This window comes from Ranitomeya imitator, chromosome 7 (assembly GCF_032444005.1).
Source record: "Ranitomeya imitator isolate aRanImi1 chromosome 7, aRanImi1.pri, whole genome shotgun sequence".
Classification (NCBI taxonomy): Eukaryota; Metazoa; Chordata; class Amphibia; order Anura; family Dendrobatidae; genus Ranitomeya; species Ranitomeya imitator.
The window spans coordinates 144,935,688-144,957,857 of record NC_091288.1 but is presented as its reverse complement, the minus strand read 5'-3'; the positions used below and the strand labels follow the sequence as shown (position 1 = coordinate 144,957,857).

Below are 22,170 nucleotides of genomic sequence, written 5' to 3'. Positions count from 1 at the left end.
CTAGTGCAATATGTAATGTTGGTAAAGAGGTAACCTGTGTGTTTAATACCACAAAAAATGAAGCTCCTAGCTGTGTAAAACGAGTCCCATCACCAGTACAATGAACATGGCAGCAGCTCCGACCCTCTGGATACAGGACTGTGTGGCTTCAAATTAGCTGCTGACTTGTTTACGGTGTGAACCTAAAATAGGTTTCCAAATAGTAATAAGGACTTGTACTTGGGAATTTCCTTTCAGATTTATGCAGCAGAGCTTTGCATCTTCATTTAGTTCTTTTTGCCTTCATCATGTGCAATATTTTTGTTTTTAGGTGCTGCCTTCAGTACTGGCGTGACAGGTGGCCTTAGCACATCGGTAGCAGTTTTCTGCCACGAGCTTCCCCATGAATTGGGTAAATTGACTTTTGTTACATGAGACATCTTGTGTCTTTTACTGGAAATGAAATGTTAAAATCTTTGCCCTTTGTCCTCATATCAATTATTATTGACGATAAGTGACCTGTAATGTATTCTGATCTTTTACAGGGGACTTTGCTGTGCTTCTGAAAGCCGGGATGACTGTAAATCAAGCAATTGTGTACAATCTCCTGTCTGCAATGATGGCCTACGTAGGCATGTTGATAGGCACAGCAGTTGGACAGTATGCAGATAATATTACTTCGTGGATTTTTGCTATTACAGCTGGCATGTTTCTATACGTGGCACTTGTTGATATGGTAAGGGACAATAATTACATTTAAGCGTATATATGTGGCAGTGAAATTGTATAAACTTTATCCCAGTTCCTTAAGGTATGTGATGCACTCTTAATTCTCGGGAGAGGAATTCTCATGTGCAACCATTCTTAATGGTAGCCTACACTGGTCAGTGTGCTGTTAAGTTGGTCAGAGGAAAGCATTTGAAGTACCATATTTTTCGGATTATAAGACGCTCCAGATTATAAAACGCACCCCAAATTTTGAGGAGAAAAATAGGAAAAAATTGAGATATAAAATGGTGGTGATTCTTATAATCCATGCGTCTTTATTGCTTACCTGGGGTGTTGGCTGCGGTGAAGCGGGGTTCCACCGTTTGGGCGCATGGCAGAGCTCGGAAGGGAAGAAGCGCTGTTTTGGAATGCAGACTTTGATGGAATGGTCTGCGGGCATCACGTTGCGTTTGCAGAGCCCCTGATGTACCTAAACAGTAGAAACTCCCACAAGTGACCCCATATTGGAAACTAGACCCCCCCCCCATGGAACTTATCTAGATGTGTTGTGAGAACTTTGAACCCCCAAGTGTTTCGCAAAAGTTTATAATGCAGAGCCATGAAAATAAAAATAAAAATTTTTCCACGAAAATATTTTAGCCCCCAAATTTTTTTCACAAGTGTAACAGGAGAAATTGGACCCCAAACGTTGTTGCCCAATTTGTCCTGAGTACGCTGATACCCCATATGTGGGGGGGGGGGGGGGACCACTGTTTGGGCGCACGGCAGAGAAGGAGCACCATTTTACTTTTTCAACGCACAATTGGCTGGAATTGAGATCAGACGCCATGCCGCATTTGGAGAGCCCCTGATGTGCCTAAACAGTGGAACCCCCCCCCCCAATTCTAACTCCAACCCTAACCCCAACGCACCCCTAAGCCTAACCCAACCATAACCCTAACTACACCCCTAACCCGAACACAACCCTAATCCCAACCATAACCCTGACCAAACCCCTAACCCTAATACCAGCCCTAATCTCAACTATAACCCTAATCCCAACCCTGACCCCAACCGTAAACCTAATCCAAACCCGAACTTTAGCCGAAACCCCAACCCTAACCCTAATGGAAAATGGAAATAAATACATTTTTTTATTTTATTATTTTTCTTTAAGCGGGTGATAAAGGGGGGTTTGATTTACTATTTATAGTGGGTTTTTATAGCGGGTTTTTGTTTGGCAGCTGTCACACACGCTAAGATGCTTTTTATTGCAAAAAATATTTTTTTGCATCACCACATTTTGAGCTATAATTTATCCATATTTTGTCCCACAGTCATGTGACGTGTTTTTTTGTGGGACGAGTTGACGTTTCTATTGGTACTATTTTCGGGCACATGCCATTTTTTGATCGCTTTTTATTCCGATTTTTCGGAGGCAGAATGAATAAAAACCAGCAATTCCTGAATTTTTTAGGGGGGGGTGGGGCATTTATACTGTTCCAGGTGGTAAAATTGATAAAGCAGCTTTATTCTTTGGGTTAGTGCGATAACAGCGATACCCAATTTATATAATTTTTTTTTTTTATGTTTTGGCGCTTTTATACAATAAAAACTATTTTATATAAACAATTGTTTTTACATTGCTTTATTCTGAGAGCTAGAACGTTTTGATTTTTCTGCTGATAACGCTGTATGGCGGCTTTTTTTTTGCGGGACAAGATGACGTTTTCAGCTGTACCATGTTTGTTTATATCGGTCTTTTTGATCACATTTTATTGCACTTTTTGTTCGGCAGTATGATATAGCATTGTTTTTCCTATCGCCACGACAGCACCCATACAAGAGAGGGGATCCGCCCACCATCTGGACAGGAACCTACAGGATTTAAAGGGGCGGTCCCCCTCACCACTCCAGTTTGGGTTCCTGTCCGGATGGTAGGAACCTGCAGGATGTCTCTTACCCAGGTCCACCAGGCCTCTGCGCGGTATCCATGAGAACGGCAGAATCGGGGACTCTGGAAGCAGCGTCGGGGGTGTTCTTTTTCAGACCCCTCCTCGTCTGGCCGTATGGATGCGATCCCAGGGGTCGGGCAGTGCCGCCCTGGGTCGCGTGAGCGCGAGGCCGGCTCAGCGTCCCTTCATACTGATGACCCGGAAGTGGAAGGTAGGACTTCCGGGGGAGGCTGGGGAAGGAAGCGCGGCTGCTGGCATTAAGCAGCAGAGGCTGCAGAGCAACGTGCGGCAAAGATGTCCTCGGTTGCGGACACAGAGCACCTTCAGGTGGAGGTGCCTGACCAGCGCAAGAAGAGCGACAGCAGCCGCTCCAGAAGCAGCAGCAGCGTGGTACGGGGGCAGCAGCATGCGGGTGCCCCAACGTCACATGCGGATTCCCCTCAGAGACCGGTACTGCTCAGTTCAGCCTTGGTGAGTGTCATGAAGAAAAGCACCTGGTGGCTGATATACAGGTCCTTCTCAAAAAATTAGCATATAGTGTTAAATTTCATTATTTACCATAATGTAATGATTACAATTAAACTTTCATATATTATAGATTCATTATCCACCAACTGAAATTTGTCAGGTCTTTTATTGTTTTAATACTGATGATTTTGGCATACAACTCCTGATAACCCAAAAAACCTGTCTCAATAAATTAGCATATCAAGAAAAGGTTCTCTAAACGACCTATTACCCTAATCTTCTGAATCAACTAATTAACTCTAAACACATGCAAAAGATACCTGAGGCTTTTTTAAACTCCCTGCCTGGTTCATTACTCAAAACCCCCATCATGGGTAAGACTAGCGACCTGACAGATGTCAAGAAGGCCATCATTGACACCCTCAAGCAAGAGGGTAAGACCCAGAAAGAAATTTCTCAAAAAATAGGCTGTTCCCAGAGTGCTGTATCAAGGCACCTCAATGGTAAGTCTGTTGGAAGGAAACAATGTGGCAGAAAACGCTGTACAACGAGAAGAGGAGACCGGACCCTGAGGAAGATTGTGGAGAAGGACCGATTCCAGACCTTGGGGAACCTGAGGAAGCAGTGGACTGAGTCTGGTGTGGAAACATCCAGAGCCACCGTGCACAGGCGTGTGCAGGAAATGGGCTACAGGTGCCGCATTCCCCAGGTAAAGCCACTTTTGAACCATAAACAGCGGCAGAGGCGCCTGACCTGGGCTACAGAGAAGCAGCACTGGACTGTTGCTAAGTGGTCCCAAGTACTTTTTTCTGATGAAGCAAATTTTGCATGTCATTCGGAAATCAAGGTGCCAGAGTCTGGAGGAAGACTGGGGAGAAGGAAATGCCAAAATGCCTGAAGTCCAGTGTCAAGTACCCACAGTCAGTGATGGTGTGGGGTGCCATGTCAGCTGCTGGTGTTGGTCCACTGTGTTTCATCAAGGGCAGGGTCAATGCAGCTAGCTATCAGGAGATTTTGGAGCACTTCATGCTTCCATCAGCTGAAATGCTTTATGGAGATGAAGATTTCATTTTTCAGCACGACCTGGCACCTGCTCAGTGCCAAAACCACTGGTAAATGGTTTACTGACCATGGTATTACTGTGCTCAATTGGCCTGCCAACTCTCCTGACCTGAACCCCATAGAGAATCTGTGGGATATTGTGAAGAGAAAGTTGAGAGACGCAAGACCCAACACTCTGGATGAGCTTAAGGCCGCTATTGAAGCATCCTGGGCCTCCATAACATCTCAGCAGTGTCACAGGCTGATTGCCTCCATGCCACGCCGCATTCAAGCAGTCATTTCTGCCAAAGGATTCCCGACCAAGTATTGAGTGCATAACTGAACATTATTATTTGATGGTTTTTTTGTTTGTTATTAAAAAACACTTTTATTTGATTGGATGGGTGAAATATGCTAATTTATTGAGACAGGTTTTTTGGGTTATCAGGAGTTGTATGCCAAAATCATCAGTATTAAAACAATAAAAGACCTGACAAATTTCAGTTGGTGGATAATGAATCTATAATATATGAAAGTTTAATTGTAATCATTACATTATGGTAAATAATGAAATTTAACACTATATGCTAATTTTTTGAGAAGGACCTGTAGTCTGTTTGTCATTGTGCTTTGTTTTAGGCTAAGAAATCAGCTAAATCTAAGCACAGGCAATGTGCCCTATGTGCAGTGCCCTTGCCTGATAGTTATCAAAAAAGGCTCTGCCAAACTTGTATTTGCCAGACCTTAGAAGAGGAGGCTCCCCTTCGTGCATCAGATCTCAGAGCAGTTATAAGGGAGGAAATTGATTGTTCCCTTAGAAGCAGTCGGCATGAGAGATCCAGGGAAGTATCACCAGGATCCAGTCCGTCGTTGCAGGAAGGTGAATGCTCTCGTTCATTGTCACCGTCCTCTTCGGACGAAGAAGGGAGACCTTGTTTTTCAGTAGATGGAATGGATGTATTGGTTAAGGCAGTTCGCACAACCATGGGGGTTGTAGAGAACAAAGAGCCAAGGTCAACCCAGGACTTAATGTTTGCAGGGTTGTGCCAGAGAAGCCGTAAATCGTTTCCTGTGGTAGATACGGTGAAGGACCTTATTAAACGTGAGTGGGACAAACCGGATAAGGGTTTCCTACCATCATCAGCAAAGAGGAGGTACCCTTTTGATGATAAGGCCCTAGCGGAGTGGGTGAAAATACCTAAAGTGGATGCGGCTGTGGCGTCCACATCTAAATCAGGCACCTTACCACTGGAGGATGTAGGCCTTCTAAAAGACCCTTCGGATAGAAAAGCAGACATGTTCCTTAAAAAAGTTTGGGAAGCATCGTCAGGTGCTTTTAAACCAGCAATCGCAGGTACCTGCACAGCCAGATCAGTTATGGTCTGGGTAGCCCAGCTGGAGGAGCAGCTTAAAACTAAAGTACCTCGTGATAAGTTGCTGGATTCACTGTCCCAGATTCGGGATGGTGTGGCGTTTTTGGCGGATGCCTCGGTGGATTCCTTGAAACTTGCAGACAGATCAGCAGGACTCTCAAATGCTGCCCGGCGGGCTTTATGGCTTAAGACCTGGAAAGGAGACGCACAGGCTAGAGCTAAACTATGTACCATTCCATGCAGGGGTGAGTACCTATTTGGCCCGGTGCTAGATGACATCCTAGCTAAGGCTGAGGATAGGAATAGAGGTTTTCCTAAAGTGTTCAATCCCACCTTTAGGAATACCTTCAAGAGACGCTTCCCGTACCGGAGACCTTACTCAGCCCGAAGTTGGGAGGCGTCAGAGCCGAAGAAGAGAAGTTCAGACTTCAATACATCATCTTCCTCAAGACGTAGGCGAAACTATCGTTAATTCAGATCTTCCTGTAGGGGGCAGACTAAGACATTTCTATACTCAGTGGGCCAGAATAACTTCCAGTAATTGGATCCTGGGTATAATTAGGTCAGGATTAAGATTAGAGTTCCGGGAGAAACCTTCAGATTATTATATATTGACTGCCCCTGGTTCCTTAGACCAACAGAAGGCCCTGGAAAAAGAGATTCAGACACTGAGACAGAAGGAAGTTATTGTAGAGGTTCCAAAAGAGCAGGAGGGGGAAGGGTTCTATTCCCCTTTATTTTTAATCTCCAAACCTGATGGTTCCTTTCGAACCATCATAAATTTACGGAAACTGAACAAATTTCTACAATACCACGCCTTTAAAATGGAATCAATTAAATCGGCGACTAAACTTCTTTTTCCCAGGTGTTATGACAGTCCTGGATCTAAAAGATGCGTACTACCATCTGCCCATTCACGAAGATCACCAACGGTTCCTCAGAATGGCGGTGCGCTTAAACAATCAGGTCAGGCACTTTCAGTTTACGGCAATGCCATTTGGATTATCTATGGCGCCAAGGGTGTTTACTAAAGTCATTGCGGAAGTAATGGCTCATATCAGAGAACAGGATACATTAGTTATACCCTACTTGGATGACTTCCTAGTAGTGGGTAATTTGTTTGTCCAGTGTAAAGATCGCCTAAACTGTATAATATCTTCTCTACAGGACCTAGGCTGGCTGGTCAACCTAGAGAAGTCAAAACTAAAGCCATCAACAAATCAGACTTTCCTGGGTATTTTGCTAAATTCAGAGGATCAGCTGTGTTTTCTTCCGGAGGAAAAGAAGCAGAAGATTATACACAAAGTCAGGGCTGTGATAAAAAAGCCAGATCTGACCTTAAGAGACGCAATGTCCCTATTGGGATCGTTAACATCATGCATACCGGCCGTTCAGTGGGCTCAATTCCACACTCGGATATTGCAAGCCCAGGTCCTGGATACAGAGAGGAGTCTTCAAGGTCACTTAAGCGGAAGACTCAAGCTATCTACCTCCACTCTAAAGAGTCTAGAATGGTGGCTAAATATGAAACATCTGGCAAAAGGGGTACATTGGGAAATAGTTCCAGACAACACGGTCACAACCGATGCCAGTCCAATAGGATGGGGAGCTCACATAGGAGATGTTTGGGCTCAAGGGCAATGGTCTCTCTTAGAAGCCCAAAAATCCTCAAATTGGGAAAGAGCTTATGGCAGTAAAAAATACCCTGCTCAGATGGCTGCCGTTCCTGCGGGGCTCGCATGTAAGAGTTCAGTCGGACAACACGACAGTGGTGGCATATCTCAACCATCAGGGAGGAACGAGGTCAAAGTCTCTGATGATCACCACCGCAGACATATTCAACATAGCCGAAGCTCATTTTCATTCTCTTTCAGCGGTTCACATACGAGGGGAACACAACATAGAGGCAGATTACCTCAGCCGTCATTCTCTGCGTCAGGGAGAATGGGTCCTAAATCGGCTAGTTTTCAAACAGATAGTGGGTCTCTGGGGATTACCCGTCATAGATCTGTTTGCTACGAGGGAAAACAGACAAACCAGGAAGTTTGCATCCCTTCGGGTAGCGGACAAACCTTCTGTAGTGGACTCCCTTCAGATTCATTGGGATTTCCCTCTAGCCTACGCATTTCCCCCACTGTGTCTGATCCCTCTAGTTCTCAGGAAGATCAGGAAGGAGGGGGCGAGAGTAATCCTAATTGCCCCCTTCTGGCCAAGAAGGGCATGGTTCTCCTTACTCAGGGCAATGTCCGTAACCGACCCCTGGGTGTTGCCTGTGAGTCCGGAACTTCTCTCTCAGGGTCCATTCCGTTACCCCAATGTGGAATCTCTGCATTTGACGGCATGGAATTTGAGAGGGAATTATTAAAAAGGAGGGGTTTTTCTGACGCTTTAATATCTACCCTTTTAAGTAGCCGGAAAGAAGTCACTACTAAAATTTACTGTAAGACCTGGAAAAAATTCCTTGCCTTTTATCAACAGCCCTTTACGGATAAAATTCCAATTCCGGCTATTCTGGAATTCTTGCAGAAAGGCCGAGAATTGGGTTTGGCGGTAAATACCCTTAGAGCTCAGGTATCTGCCCTGGGGGCATTATATAATAGCAATGTGGCAGGAAATAGATGGGTATCTAGATTCATGAGAGCTATGGAACGTAGTAACCCCGTTCATATTGTTAGATTACCGCCATGGGATCTAAATTTGGTTTTGGATGCTTTAACAGAACCCCCCTTTGAGCCATTAGATTCTGTCTCTATTAAAAATTTAACTTTAAAGACGGCTCTGCTAGTGGCCTTGACTTCTGCTAGAAGAGTGAGTGATATGCAAGCGTTGTCGGTAGACCCTCCTTATCTAATGGTCTTTCAGGATAGGTTAGTTTTAAAACCGGATCCAGCATATCTGCCAAAGGTAGCTTCTAAATTCCATAGAAGTCAGGAAATATATTTACCATCATTTTGTGATAATCCAGTTTCGGCAGAGGAGCAGAAATATCATATGCTAGACGTTAGAAGAGCAGTATTAGAATATCTGCACAAAACAGAACCTTGGAGGCAGAGTAGGGCTCTGTTTGTCTCCTTTCAGAACCCAAGGAAGGGGGCGAGTGTTACAAAAGGCTCTATTGCCAGATGGATCAGAGATGCGATATGTCTTGCCTATAGTGCCAAAGGTCAAATTCCACCAGAAGGCATCAAGGCCCACTCCACCCGAGCCATGGCCTCATCCTGGGCGGAGAGAACGGACGTCTCCATAGACGTGATATGTAAGGCGGCAACGTGGTCATCTCCTTCCACCTTTTATAATCATTACCGTCTTGATCTATCATGTAAGGCCAATTTAGACTTTGGCCGTTCAGTACTTAGTGCTGTAGTCCCTCCCAGGTGATTAGTCTTTGAAAGTCTCTCGTATGGGTGCTGTCGTGGCGATAGGAAAACCGGTTTTTACGTACCAATAATAGGATTTTACAGAGTCCACGACAGCACCCGCACATTCCCCCCCGTATTTAATCACTGGTTTCTGCACCCTTTGGGGAAAGTGTGCTTGTTAAAAAAATCACTCTTTAGAAGGTGATGGTATTTAGTAATGTTTAAGTATTTATGATTGTGTACTAACTCAATGGCGGTGTCCCTTATACTCTAAAACACAAACTGGAGTGGTGAGGGGGACCGCCCCTTTAAATCCTGTAGGTTCCTGTCCAGATGGTGGGCGGATCCCCTCTCTCGTATGGGTGCTGTCGTGGACTCTGTAAAATCCTATTACCGGTACGTAAAAACCGGTTTTTGCCTCGTTTTTTATTTATTTTTTTGCGGTCTTCACTGAAGTGGTTAACGAGTGGGATAGTTTTATAGAGCGGGTTGTTACGGACGCGGCAAAACCAAATGTGTAATTTTTTTTATTTACATAAATATATGGATTTATTGGAAAATATTTTTTTTTCTTTATTTGGGAATTTTTTTTTTAACTTTATAACATTGTCCCAGGGTGGGACATCACTATATTACATCAGATTGCTGATCTGACACTTTGTATAGCACTGTCAGATCAGTGATCTGACAGGCAGTGCAGGAGGCTTGCCGGCGCCTGCTCTCAGTAGGCGCCGGCATTCACCTCAGTGGAGGACCCGGAAGGAGCTCTATGGCCATTTTTGATCTGGGGACTCCTTCCAGAACACTGGTACAACGTGATGCGATCGCGTTGTTCCGGTGGGAGAGCGCAGGGAGCCCCCGTCCCTGCGCGATGTCCCCCTGTCGCTACTGACGGTGGCATCAGAGTGGTTAAATGCCCACGATCGGCGCTAGTGTCTATCGTGGACATTGCTGCGGGGTGTCATCTCTCACAGCTGACACCCGCACGCGATCGCCGCTGTGTTCACTGTGAGACCATGCGATCGTGCCACCGTACTAGTACTGCGGTTTGCGGGAACTCTGTTTCCCGCAGAGCAGTACTAGTACGGCGCATGTTGGGAAGGGGTTAAAGCAATTTAATAACATGAGACTGTTCCTTTTAAAGCTGCACAGATTTGTGTTTTTTACTCTGCCGAGTGTGGGTTGGTGATAAATGTACAATTGCTGTGGTCACCTCTGTGATTGGAGCAGTGGATCTCTGGATTGGAGAGGGTACCAGCACACCTACCTTTATCTACCTATCTTGTGGATTAATGATGAGCATTAGTGATGAGCGAATATACTCGTTACTTGAGATTTCCCAGCACGCTCGGGTGTCCTCCGAGTATTTTTTAGTGCTCTGAGATTGTTTTCATTGCCGCAGCTGAATGATTTACATGTGTTAGCCAGCTTGATTACATGTGGGGATTCCCTAGCAACCAGGCAAAACCCCCACATGTACTCAGGCTGGCTAGCAGCCGTAAATCATGCAACTGTGTCAACAAAAACTAAATCTTGCTCATCACGAATAAGCATTTACAGGGCGACCCTTTTATCTATACTATTAGCTATTTTGAAATTTTAAGACTTGAGGATCTCATAAAACGCATAAAATAGCTGTTCGTTTTGAAGAAATGAGGAATTTCTGCATTTTCATTGGCTTTATCTATATCTTTTTCCATTCTTTATTGAAATTGACATTATCTGTTCAATTCGTAGCTCCCAGAAATGCTTCATGGGGATGGTGAGAATGAAGAACATGGCTACTGTCCGGTAGGACAATTCATCCTGCAGAATTTAGGACTTCTTCTTGGTTTTGCCATAATGCTGGTCATTGCCCTATTTGAAGATAAAATAGTGATTGACTTGCACTTCTGATGGTACTCTGTGGTCCAGGTGTAAAGTCTGTTTTTGTTCACCCGCTTTCTATGTAATAAATGATGCAAGCAAATGCTGTAAAAGAAATTCCAAAAATGCATTGTAAAGTGCTTTATCATCACTACTCATGAAGAAATCATCACTGTGATTCGTGTTCTGTGAAACTTGAACTAGCTGCTTCTTACACTGTTGGTAAATGTACGGTCTGATCACACACAAATAATGACATTTTCACAGGTTCTGCGTCTTCAAAAAAAAAAGATGCCGTGTTTCATCACTTTCATTTGGAGCTGCGGTGGATTGTCGTCCAGTGACTTACTTTTCCAGTTTGTTGCATTCCAAGTCCTAGTGGTACTAAAACCCTGCAAAGTATTCTGTTCACATCGGGCGATCTCTGGAAACCATTTACTTGAGTACATAGTGTTCCATGTTTACATCCTACCAGTTCTTCAGCTTCATCTCCTTGTGATTTTGCAGGAGCCGAGTCATTTTCTTCATGCTGGAAATAGTTTCAAGTGAAATAAAATAAATGTTTGTAAGTAATGTTTGTAATGTGCTACGTAATGGCACCACGCGGAGACCCCAGCTTCCATGTCAGTTGTGCCTGTATGCCAGCACACAGGACTGCAGGATCAGCCCGGTGCATTTAGCCACTAATGTTTCCATGCGCTATAGTATAGAAGAGACTTCCTAATATTGAATTTTATCATTTCATTTTAAAAGACGTACGAATTAGATTACTTAAAAAGAAAATTCTAGAGTGTATTTTTCCTGCTACTGTTTTTGTCGGTATGTTGTTCACATCATGCATGGTCTCCTGCCATGCTCATGCTGCAAGACTCCCCCAAGCTTTGATAAACCTGTGTAATCTGGTGGTAAACTAGTACAGGGTAGTACTGCCAAATGTTAAACTAAAGTCTTACAAGTTGTTTTTCGAAGCAAACAAATTATAACGGCATGTGATAACACAATAAAAGGAGCGATTGTCGCTGTCATGGTCTCTCTGGGACAGCGATGACATTCTGTTCTTCAGTCATCTGACCCCTAGACCTGGAATGGGGTGTAGTGGTTATCAAAGAAACTAGCAGTGAGGTCCCATGACTACTGCTGCCAATCAGATGCCTCAGTGGTCAGGTGACTGGAAAACGGGACACTATCATTTCCTGTCCTGGCACATGCGACATTGGTATTAGCCATGTCTCATCCAATGGCATATGTTCAGTCACCTGTCTGCAGCAGCCAGGTAACGTAAAGCCGATTTTTATCAGATGTGCTACCTTTTCAAACACTGATGGGGATGTTGGTAAATCCACTCAAAGGGCCAGAAACACTTTCTGCTGTGTGAGGCAATGTATTGTCCTGGTTTGTGCAGAGATTAGTGGAGCCAGAGATCTGGCACTAAACAACCAATGCATTTAGTGAAGCTGAACATGTTTTATGAGGGACTTGGGACTGACACTTTATAATTTGTGTATGGCAATAAATGTTGTGTCCAGAAACCTACAGATGTGAATCTTATTGAATAACGTGGACATCTGGACCAACTTGTGAGGAGTCAACAATGCAGAATAGAATGAGTAAATGTCCACCTGGCAAAACTGCTGCAAAAACCTCATGGAGAGCACTGCAGAAGCATGCTTGCTTACTGGCTTTCTTGATAAAGCTGTTGATTAAGCAAGCCACGATGTAGCATCCACAACTGGAATTATTGATAGAGCAACGGAGCCGAAGGTTATGGCAACTTTTTTGAAGAGAAGCCACAGGATGCTACCAGATCAGTTGTATAGCGGACACTATCCAGACAGATCCCAGCGACCCCTCAGAAAAACCCAACAGACCAGATCAGAAGTCAAATTATGTCGGAATCTATGATGAAAAGGAAACGCTGAACTACGCATGTAACAGATGTGAACAGAACCTCGGTTAAAAATGTGCTTAAAGAATCTGGAAAATGATCATGATATGACTTGAATCTCGCTGGTTGCTAAACCTTTATACTTTTATATGACTAACTTTTTGTTCCTTTTTGCTTTCCATCAGCTAATAAACTACTTATTTTTCTACATCTGTTAAGCTGTGCATAAAGCTGGAGTGGTGGGACATGATCAAGCTTTCATTTAAAAAACTGATGGACCGCCTATCACTTGTAGTTTACATAGGACTTGCCATGTCTCTTCTGGTGCTCGATCATTTGGAGTATATGTAGAGCTGCACCCAAAAACTCTTCAAAGATTTATGTAGTGGATTTCTTGCTGAAATTTCAGCAACTGTCCAATTCCTCTGGAATGTTGTTTGCAGAAATCCATGTGCAGAAACTGGCCAATGTGCGTAACTCCTTTTTCACTTGCTGAAATTTTTGCAGTAAACCTGTTGCATGTGAATGTAGACGAACGGGTATAACATATCAAGTGCTGGTATTGGTGAAATGCTCCTGATAAATGATTTGATATGACATGACCGAACTCATTTTGTAGTTTATTTTTTTTTATCTATTTTTTTTAGTGCCAAGTTTTCAATAAACCGGTCTTATTGACCTTCACTGGATACTTTGTGTTGCCTTCTATTGTTTTCCATTAACATAACCTATTCTGTTCAGTGATTGGTGCCAAGTCCCATCATTAGTCAATATTCACAGGATTCACAGGCCACGAAAAAAAGGCCAATTCTAATCCTAGATTCTGCAGCACGTTCTTTATGCTGTTCGAGCGGCTTGGATAGTCTTTACTGAGGTGTGGGTGACCTCTGATATGTTCCTATAAAAGCAATGCCTTTCATTATTGAATTCTACCTTTGTCATGGAGACTTCTGAAGAGCAAAGAGTACTTCTATGTTCATGTCGCATCCCCCACTGCCTACAATATAGAACAGGCATCAAAGAAACTGCTTCTAGAGCCGGAAGATTTGCCTCTCATATTTTGGATACTTGTACAGCTATTTAAGTTTACTAATGTGGAAAATTGGTTTAAATGAATGCTGTGGGAAATTCTCCTAGTATTTCTTTTTGGATATGTGGAGAGGCGTTCAGCTGCTTTGATTTGATGAGTGGGGTCTACAGCTTTGTGTGAGCACATGAAAGGTTATTTTAATGCCGCAAGCATTATAGATTTCTATTTCTAGCTCTTGTGCATATTCTCTTGGATTTCAGACCCTCACTGTGAACAGGCCCCCAGCATTCTTATTCTTTAGGTTTCTAGTTTATTTTGTGCTTTCATAGATGAACGAGAATGCTCTTCACTAATGCATTTAGGTTAGAACACACACCGGTTTGATTCTATTAATTTTTTTTTTGTAGTCTGTATCAGAACATGTACTTTGTTTGTTTCACTGCGCTCGTCTATTAATTCTCTACTGTAAGGCTGAAAACTCATGATGTTTCCTTTCTACACTCCAGAATAATTTGTTTAACATTTTCTAAGTTGTATATTAAACATGAACAAACCCTTCATGCTTTATTGGTGTTGTCACATTACTGGAGGCATTGCTGATATTGGCTTCTAAAAAAAAAAAAAAAGCAATTATAATCAAAGAATTTTTGTTACATTTGGTCTAGTGGCTTGTGGTGTCAAACTTATCCTCAATCCTTTGATTAGCAAAAAAAAATAAAATTGGGAGTATAATGGGCTTTAAACTACCTGACGGAAATGAGCTAAATGAATGAGTTGTCCAGGGAAGGTAGACAATAGTTTCATCCTCTTCCCATGTCCCTGTGCACTCTTCCTGCAGGATGTGAGGCCTTCGCATACTGCGATCTGGAGAATTGAGCAGAGTTTCTGCAGGAATGGAGAGGTGCCATGTTTGCGCATCTCTTGTCATTGGCTTGTATTGGGTTCTAAACGCTTTGGTACATTTTGCTGATCAGCTGTTTAAAAATGCAGCGGCGGTCGCTGGTGTCCATCAATTTTACAGACCATATTAGTAACTTGTGCCTGTACAGTGGTGTAATGGGGTGAATACTTACAACGTATTTCTTCTAAACACCTCCTCAAACGTGCTAGAGAGCACAGCTCTGCCATCACAGGCAGGATATATGGGTAACACCTCCATTATAAAGCTGTCGGCAAGTAACAATCTACCATAGACAATGATGTGATGGGCACAGCTCAGCTTTTCCCTTCCATGTGCACTACATGCTCACAAGACTTGCCCATAATACATGTCTTCCTTATGGTTTTTCATGTGCCTACTGTAAAGCAAGTGTGCAGTTTGCATTTTTCGATACCCATAACATTTTAACTCTTTCATCAGTGAGACTGTGAAGGCTTGTTTTGCATGGTGAGCTGACATTTTCTTTGATACCATTTTAGAATCAATCAGACGTTTTGATGGCTTTTTATTTAGTATGTTTGAAGCGGTGCTGACTGAAAAATCATGATTTTGTCACTTGATTTTTTTTCTCTTTATTGCTGCATTTACCAATCAGGTTATTTTTTATATTTTGTTCAGACTGCACTGGTGTGGTAATATCAAATTTATTTTAATTTAATTTATTTTTTAATTTGCTTGTAATGGGGAGAATCGGCAGGTGCGTAAAGCCTTTATATTTGGTGGGGTTCTGACATGCTACCCGATGGGATAGTGGACTGCGCCTGTAAGAGAATTTATCATGCCATCTTCCTCTAAGGCTGCCGTCACACATTCAGTATTTGGTCAGTATTTGTAAGCCAAAACCAGGAGTGGGTGATAAATGCAGAAGTGGTGCATATGTTCCTATTATACTTTTCCTCTAATTGTTCCACTCCTGGTTTTGGCTTACAAATACTGATGTAAAATATTGACCAAATACTGCTCGTGTGATGGCAGCCTTATACAGAGTTCCTAAGGCTTCCTGGCCTTACTAAAAAAAAAAAAACTTCGTTTAGAAACAGGGCTGGGGAGTCGGAGTCGTGGAGTTGGAGGTAGTTTTGGTTGGAGTCGGTAGAAATGAACCGACTCCAGCTTTTTAAAAAAAATGTATTAATATTTCATAATTTAACTCTCATATGAATTTTATAAATGTTACTCAAATATATATATGTTCTATCAAACTATGAACAACAGTGATAAGCAGTTCTGCTGGAGATAGATACATTTCTTACTTCTTGTGTGTCACTGTTCTCTACTGCCCTTATCTAATCTTATACTTGGTTAACCTCATGCTGCCCCAACCCCCCTACTTACAATGTATGAAACTGAAAGTGAAAATGTGTTGCAAATTCTTAGTAGTAAAGGTACCTTAACCCCTTAGTGACCGAGCCAAATTTTTGAAATCTGACCAGTGTCACTTTATGTGGTAATAACTCTGCAACACTTCAACAAATCCCAGTGATTTTGAGATTGTTTTTTCGTGACACATTATACTTTATGATAATGGTAAATTTAGTTCAACATTTTTTGTGTTTATTTATAAAAAATATCAAAAATTTGAGAAAAATGTTAAAAAATTAGCAATTTTCTAAATTTGAATGATTATCCCTTAACATTTCCCACATGTCTGCTTTACATCAGGACCATTTGTAAAATGTTATTTTATTTTGTTAGCATTTTAGGAGGTTTAAAAATGTAGCAGCAATTTTTCATTTTTTCAAAGAAATTTACAAAATTTCTTTTTTTAGGGACTTATCCATGTTTGAAGTGACTTTAGGGGTCCCATATATTGGGAAACCCCCAAACGTGATACCATTTTAAAAACAGCACCCCCTGACATATTGAAAACTGCTGTCAGGTAGTTTATTAACCCTTCAGGTGCTTTACAGGAATTAATGCAAAGTGGTATGACAGAAATGAAAATGTGCATTTTTACCAACTAAATGTCTCTAACTTCTGAACAGATTACTACAGCCGACAGACTCTAAGGCTGCTATTTGGTCATGAATTGCCATGGCAAATATCAGGACCACAAAATCATGATCTGAGGGCACCAATTGGGATAAAGAGGAAGCCCCCACACTCTGTTAACCATTTATAATGATGTAGTCACTATTGACAGCAGCATCTAAGGGGTTAAACAGATTTAGAAGGTGCAAATACTGATCGTGGCTGGTACAGCAAGTTGTCAGCTATAGTGTACAACCGACAGATGCTGGATTGTCACCTGTATGGGGATATTATTCTCTTATATCTCAGGTCCGTTAAAAGACGTATTGGCGGTCATTAAGGGGTTAAAGCTCCTCCTCTAGACTAGATGTTTTGTGTGCGTCTTCCAAGCATCTCACAGCTGCTACTCAGATGAGGAAGACTGTAAGAAGTATTATCCTTTCAACAAACTTTGCATCAGTTAACTGTGAGTACATGAGGAATAACAGAATTTAATGTAAACAAATATTTGGATCACAAGGACCGTGCAAAGCGTTCCCGCATAGAAGAGTCATCCCCATCAAAGAACACAGCCAGTACATTTCAGCAGAATTTTTCATGTGCACTAAAAGAAATTGAGAAATTTGACCGTTCATCAAAAATAACAGTGCAACAAGCGATTTCTCTGTATCCTGACATTGTCAGAGATGTTGCCCGAGTGGTTACTGCTTTGCCACCAAACCAAGTTAGTGTAGAGAGGTTGTTCTCTGCTCTCAAAATAATTAGATCAGATTTGAGGGCATCCATGAAGGAGGATCTGACAGAGGCAATACTTTTTCTGAGAACAAATTTATAGATTTCTTCTTATTAACTGCATAAGTGTTTATTGCATATTTACTTACAAGAGTTTAGAAAAGTTTATAAAAGTTATTTGCTATATTCTAATTGTAAAAAAAAAACACCAGTATACAGGCAAAGATGCTTACCTGTTCAAGGCCTCCAACAATTGCACTAACCAGGGTGCAGCGGGCCCAAGTTAAGATGGCAAATACACAGGTGCAATAATACCGATAATGCAGCCACCCTACAATGAGGAATTGGCCGCTTGGTGCACCTGTGCAAACAAATAGTCCGTATGTGGCGTGTTCACACAGGAATGCAAAGTATATGGCTCAAAGCCTATTAATGACGCCATATAGCGGGCTTACCATAATGCAACCTGTGCGAACAGAGGCCACAGTGTACAGAGCCATCTAGGGCCCAGCCGCACCCTGGAAAAAATATACAGTGCACCAAAAACATAACAATGTATGCAAGGTATTGGTCGATATTATGGCCACCATATTTAAGCTGCCAACCCACGTCAAGGGTCCTTACATATTGGCAGTCCTAATCTAAAAAAACACCATAAGAGGAAAGACCTCCACTATTCTAAACAAAAAAACACCAGTATACAGGCAAAGATGCTTACCTGTTCAAGGCCTCCAACAATTGCACTAACCAGGGTGCAGCGGACCCAAGTTAAGATGGCAAATACACAGGTGCAATAATACCGATAATGCAGCCACTCTACAATGAGGAATTGGCCGCTTGGTGCACCTGTGCAAACAAATAGTCCGTATGTGGCGTGTTCACACAGGAATGCAAAGTATATGGCTCAAAGCCTATTAATGACGCCATATAGCGGGCTTACCATAATGCCCTTCTAATTGTATTCTAATAAATATAGTTTTTGCTCTAAGTGGTCTGATTACTTATATGAAGGTGAGAAACTGAATAAGCACGATGTTAATATTTGACAATAGTAAATTTATTGTTACAAATTGGCCATTTATGAAGGAGTCGGAACCTGATAAAATCCAGGAGTCGGAGTCGCAACTGTGGCTTACCAACTCCACAACCCTGTTTAGAAACCATCTTATAGAGGTATAGGATGCCTTGTTATTGTTGTATTGGGTATAAATTGATCATGAGGGCGACCTCTGTATTTAGTTATAAATACAAACTGGGTCACCTTTCACTTAACTAAATTATAAACCTGATTTTGGTCACTTTTCTTGGTACTGTTTTCTAGCCATCCCACTTGTTAATTTAGTTGCCTGCCAAACTGTACAGGAGGACATTTATTGTGTTTCTGGCAAAATACAGCGACTTGGAAAAAGTATCCATATCTTGTGAATTGTTCCACCCACAAACTTAAAATCCCCCCCAAAAAATACATTTATGTGCTATACCAACACAAACAAGCAAGTATGTGTAAAGGAAATAATACATGATTTTCTAATTGTCATGAACTGGGGGTGTTTGGTTGCCCCCAGTTCTTAATCAGGGATTTAATTATATCCCGGTTTGAAACTTACAGCTCTCTGGCTCCCCCCTTACCACAGGTCAGTCAGGGAAATGCACCTAGGATAATTACACGCCAGAAAGGCTGCCTTGCTCTGTATGGACTATTGGGCATGCTGCAGTTTGGGCGATATAGCTATTCCCGATCATAGGTGGGCAATCCACTTATAAAACCCTTTTTGTCACTGACACCTTTGCCCACCCAGCTCAGAATGCTTTGCTGCCAACAGCTCCTATTAAGATTAATAACTGGTCAGTAGCTAACCCAATTAGTAGCAATGGCTTAGGTCAGAGGACTTAGGGGTATGTTTTAGAGCAAGGAAAATGAAACTTGTAAATATAGCTTTTACTCCAAAAGATTAGGCAGTGTTTACAAAAGTATATAACAAGATATTGCAAAATGAGACAATTATAATATGTACACAGTGATTACAAAATAAAAGGGATTCAAGATGAAAAGCATTTACAGTTCACTCAGACAATGGTAAGCCATGAGATGGGGGTAAGGGAGAGATCTCAGTGCAGGTTGTACAACCTCTCGTAGCTGACTTCCTGGGCAAGGACCCCTCCTAAAATGAGTCTGAATCTCTTATACCCTGTGCTCGTGACATCACTGAGGGGCTGGATATGCCCTCCTTGGAAAGTTATGAAAAACCTATTAAAAAATAGCTGCGGGGGAACTCGTAGAGGGACAGCAAAAGGATTACACGTCTTCTCATGAGATTAGCTTACATTTAAGTCATGAGGTAGCTGCGTGACCCAGTTAAGTAGAAATCCATTTCTCAGATTCTGGTGCCTAGAAAAATCACTGGTGGCTCTACTGCTGTACATTCCAAAAGTGTAAGATTCCCCCATATCACTTAATCGATGCCATTATATTTGGTCTTAAAATGAACACTGTACTAGACAAAGAGATGGCCATGAGGCTGTAGGCTGCTTTCAACCAGTTCAGAGCCATAAAACTAACCAGTGAGGGCTGCTAGCACTCTGGTTTCACATTACAGCTCTACAGCAGGGGAGAGGGAGAAGTGGACTCACACACATGCAGCTGTGAAAGTGGGATCAGGGCTGGAGCCTGCTAGTACAAGGCCAAGTTGATGTAGCAGAGCTGTGTAGGCGTGCATGTTCATGACAAGAATTATTTTATAAATCTGAAAATAATGACCTGCAATTGTATTCAGCCCCTCTTGTTGGATACTCCTATATAAAATCCTGATTGACCAATTGCAACCAGATGTCACATAAATAGCAAATTAGGTCCACCAGTGTGCAATTTATTTTCAGCATAACTACATCTCGGGCCTCAGATTTTCTTTCATGAAAACCAAGGAACATAACAGACAGGTCAGGGATAAAGTTGTGGAGAAGTGTAAAGCAGGGTCATGTTATAAATAAAAATAGCAGAATCTCTGAACATATCACACAGCACTGTTGAATCCATCAAACAAAAATGGAAGGAGTATGGCACAACTGCAACCCTGCAAAGACAGGGCTGTCCACCTAAACGGACATCCCAAGCAAGAAGAGCTCTAATTAGATAAGCAGCCAAGAGGGTTATGGACCCTCTGGAGTAGCTGCAAGGATCAGGGGGCAAAATCTGTCCACAGGACAACTATTCGTATATTCCACAAATCAGGCCTTTGGAAAGAAGAAATCCAACTTTAAAAGTAAGCAATCGGTTCTATTTGTAGTTTGCAAACAGACATGTAGGAGACAGCTAGCATATGGAAGAAGGTGCTCTGGTCAGATGAGACGAAAGTAGAATGTTCTGGGCTAAATGCAAAACACTATGCTGCATGGAAAGCAAACACTACATATCACCCTGAAAAAAAAAATAAAATACACCCCACCTTCAGACTTGGTGATGGCAGCATCATGCTATTTTCTCAGCAGAAGCAGTGAAGCTGGTCAGAGTTTATGGGAAAAGGTATGGAGCTAAATACAGGGCCATCCTGGAGGAAAACCAGTTAGAGGGTGTAAGAAACTTGACTGGGACGTAAGTTCACTTTCAGCAGGACACCGACCCTAGACATACTGTCAGAGCTACAAATGGATGGTTTAGATCAAAGCATATACCGTACATGTGTGTGAATGTCACAGTCCAGGCCTAAGTTCCATTGAGAATCTGTGGCAAGACTTAAATTGCTGTTCACAGACGCCTCCATCCAATATGATTGAGCTGAAGCTAGTCTGCACAGAATGGGTAAAAATTTCAGCCTCTAGATGTGTAAAGTCGCTAGAGACAGACCCCAAAACGCTGCTATTATTGCAGGAAGTGAACAGTGGCATGCTGCGATTGTCTCGGACCGAGGAAAACGGCCGACAAAAAGTCGGCTGGTGGGAGCTGCCCCATAGCTTAAAATTGGTCAGAGTGCAATGCGATTTTTTTTTTTATCGCATTGCACTCGGCCGTTTAAAACGCCAGTGTGACGCCGGCCTTAAGGGGGATTGTCTTAAAATCCAAAGTGACCTAGTATTGGAATACGTATGTGGAGTGGGGACAACGAGGGGAGTTCTCTTCCTTGTTCAAAGATCTACTCCATACTCACTGGGATATCCGATTGGTGCGAGGGCTAAATGGGAAAGAGTTAGGCCACTTTAGAGGATGAAACGTGGGAATCTGTACTAGAATGGATACCAAAATTCTCATTGAATGAGCAGTATAGACTTTCCCAGCTTTATATCATACATAGAGTTTATAGGTCTCCGGATGTCTTGTATAGAGCCAGATTGAGATCTGACTCAGAATGACCTAGATGTAGGAATGATAATGCCGGATTGTTTCACATGCTCTGAACGTGTCTGAGATTGACTGCTTTTTGGTTGGTGGTTCTCAGCCAGATAGAGGGGGCTTACAGATGCGTAATCCCAAGGGAACCAGTGGTGTGCTTGTTGGGATATGTAGAGGAGATAATTGTGGATAACAAGTTGAAAATAGCAATCGCTAGATTACTATACATGGCTCAGAAGGTCATAGCAAGAAATTGGATAAAAAAGGAGCCTCCTTCGAGGGGAGAATACAGTAAATATCTGGGTATGTATTCACAATCAATTGCTCAATAATCACTAACCCCTACCATATGGTGGGTACTAGTACCATTCCATACGATAATCTCACAAATAGTGTGACCAAAAATGAATGATCCCCACTATGGTACTATGTAAAACCAATATTTTATTAAACACAACTATTCAAAAACAGTAATACAATAAAATAACTGCATGTTACAATAAAGTGCAAATCCTGCAGACAAGGGACTATAGTGCCATAGG

The 22,170-nt window shown here is 42.3% G+C and overlaps 1 protein-coding gene across 2 annotated transcripts in view; it reads left to right on the top strand.

The window, feature by feature from the left end:
• Positions 1–14,224, top strand: part of SLC39A10 (solute carrier family 39 member 10) — a 73,221-nt gene extending 58,997 nt beyond the window's left edge. For both annotated transcript variants that reach the window (XM_069733892.1, XM_069733893.1), the window contains exons 8-10: positions 311–391; positions 525–715; positions 10,621–14,224. In XM_069733892.1, the coding sequence (XP_069589993.1) occupies positions 311–391; positions 525–715; positions 10,621–10,779 (431 nt within the window). In that variant the 3' untranslated portion in view covers positions 10,780–14,224. The remainder of the gene's footprint in view (positions 1–310; positions 392–524; positions 716–10,620) is intronic.
• Positions 14,225–22,170: the final 7,946 nt, after the last annotated feature.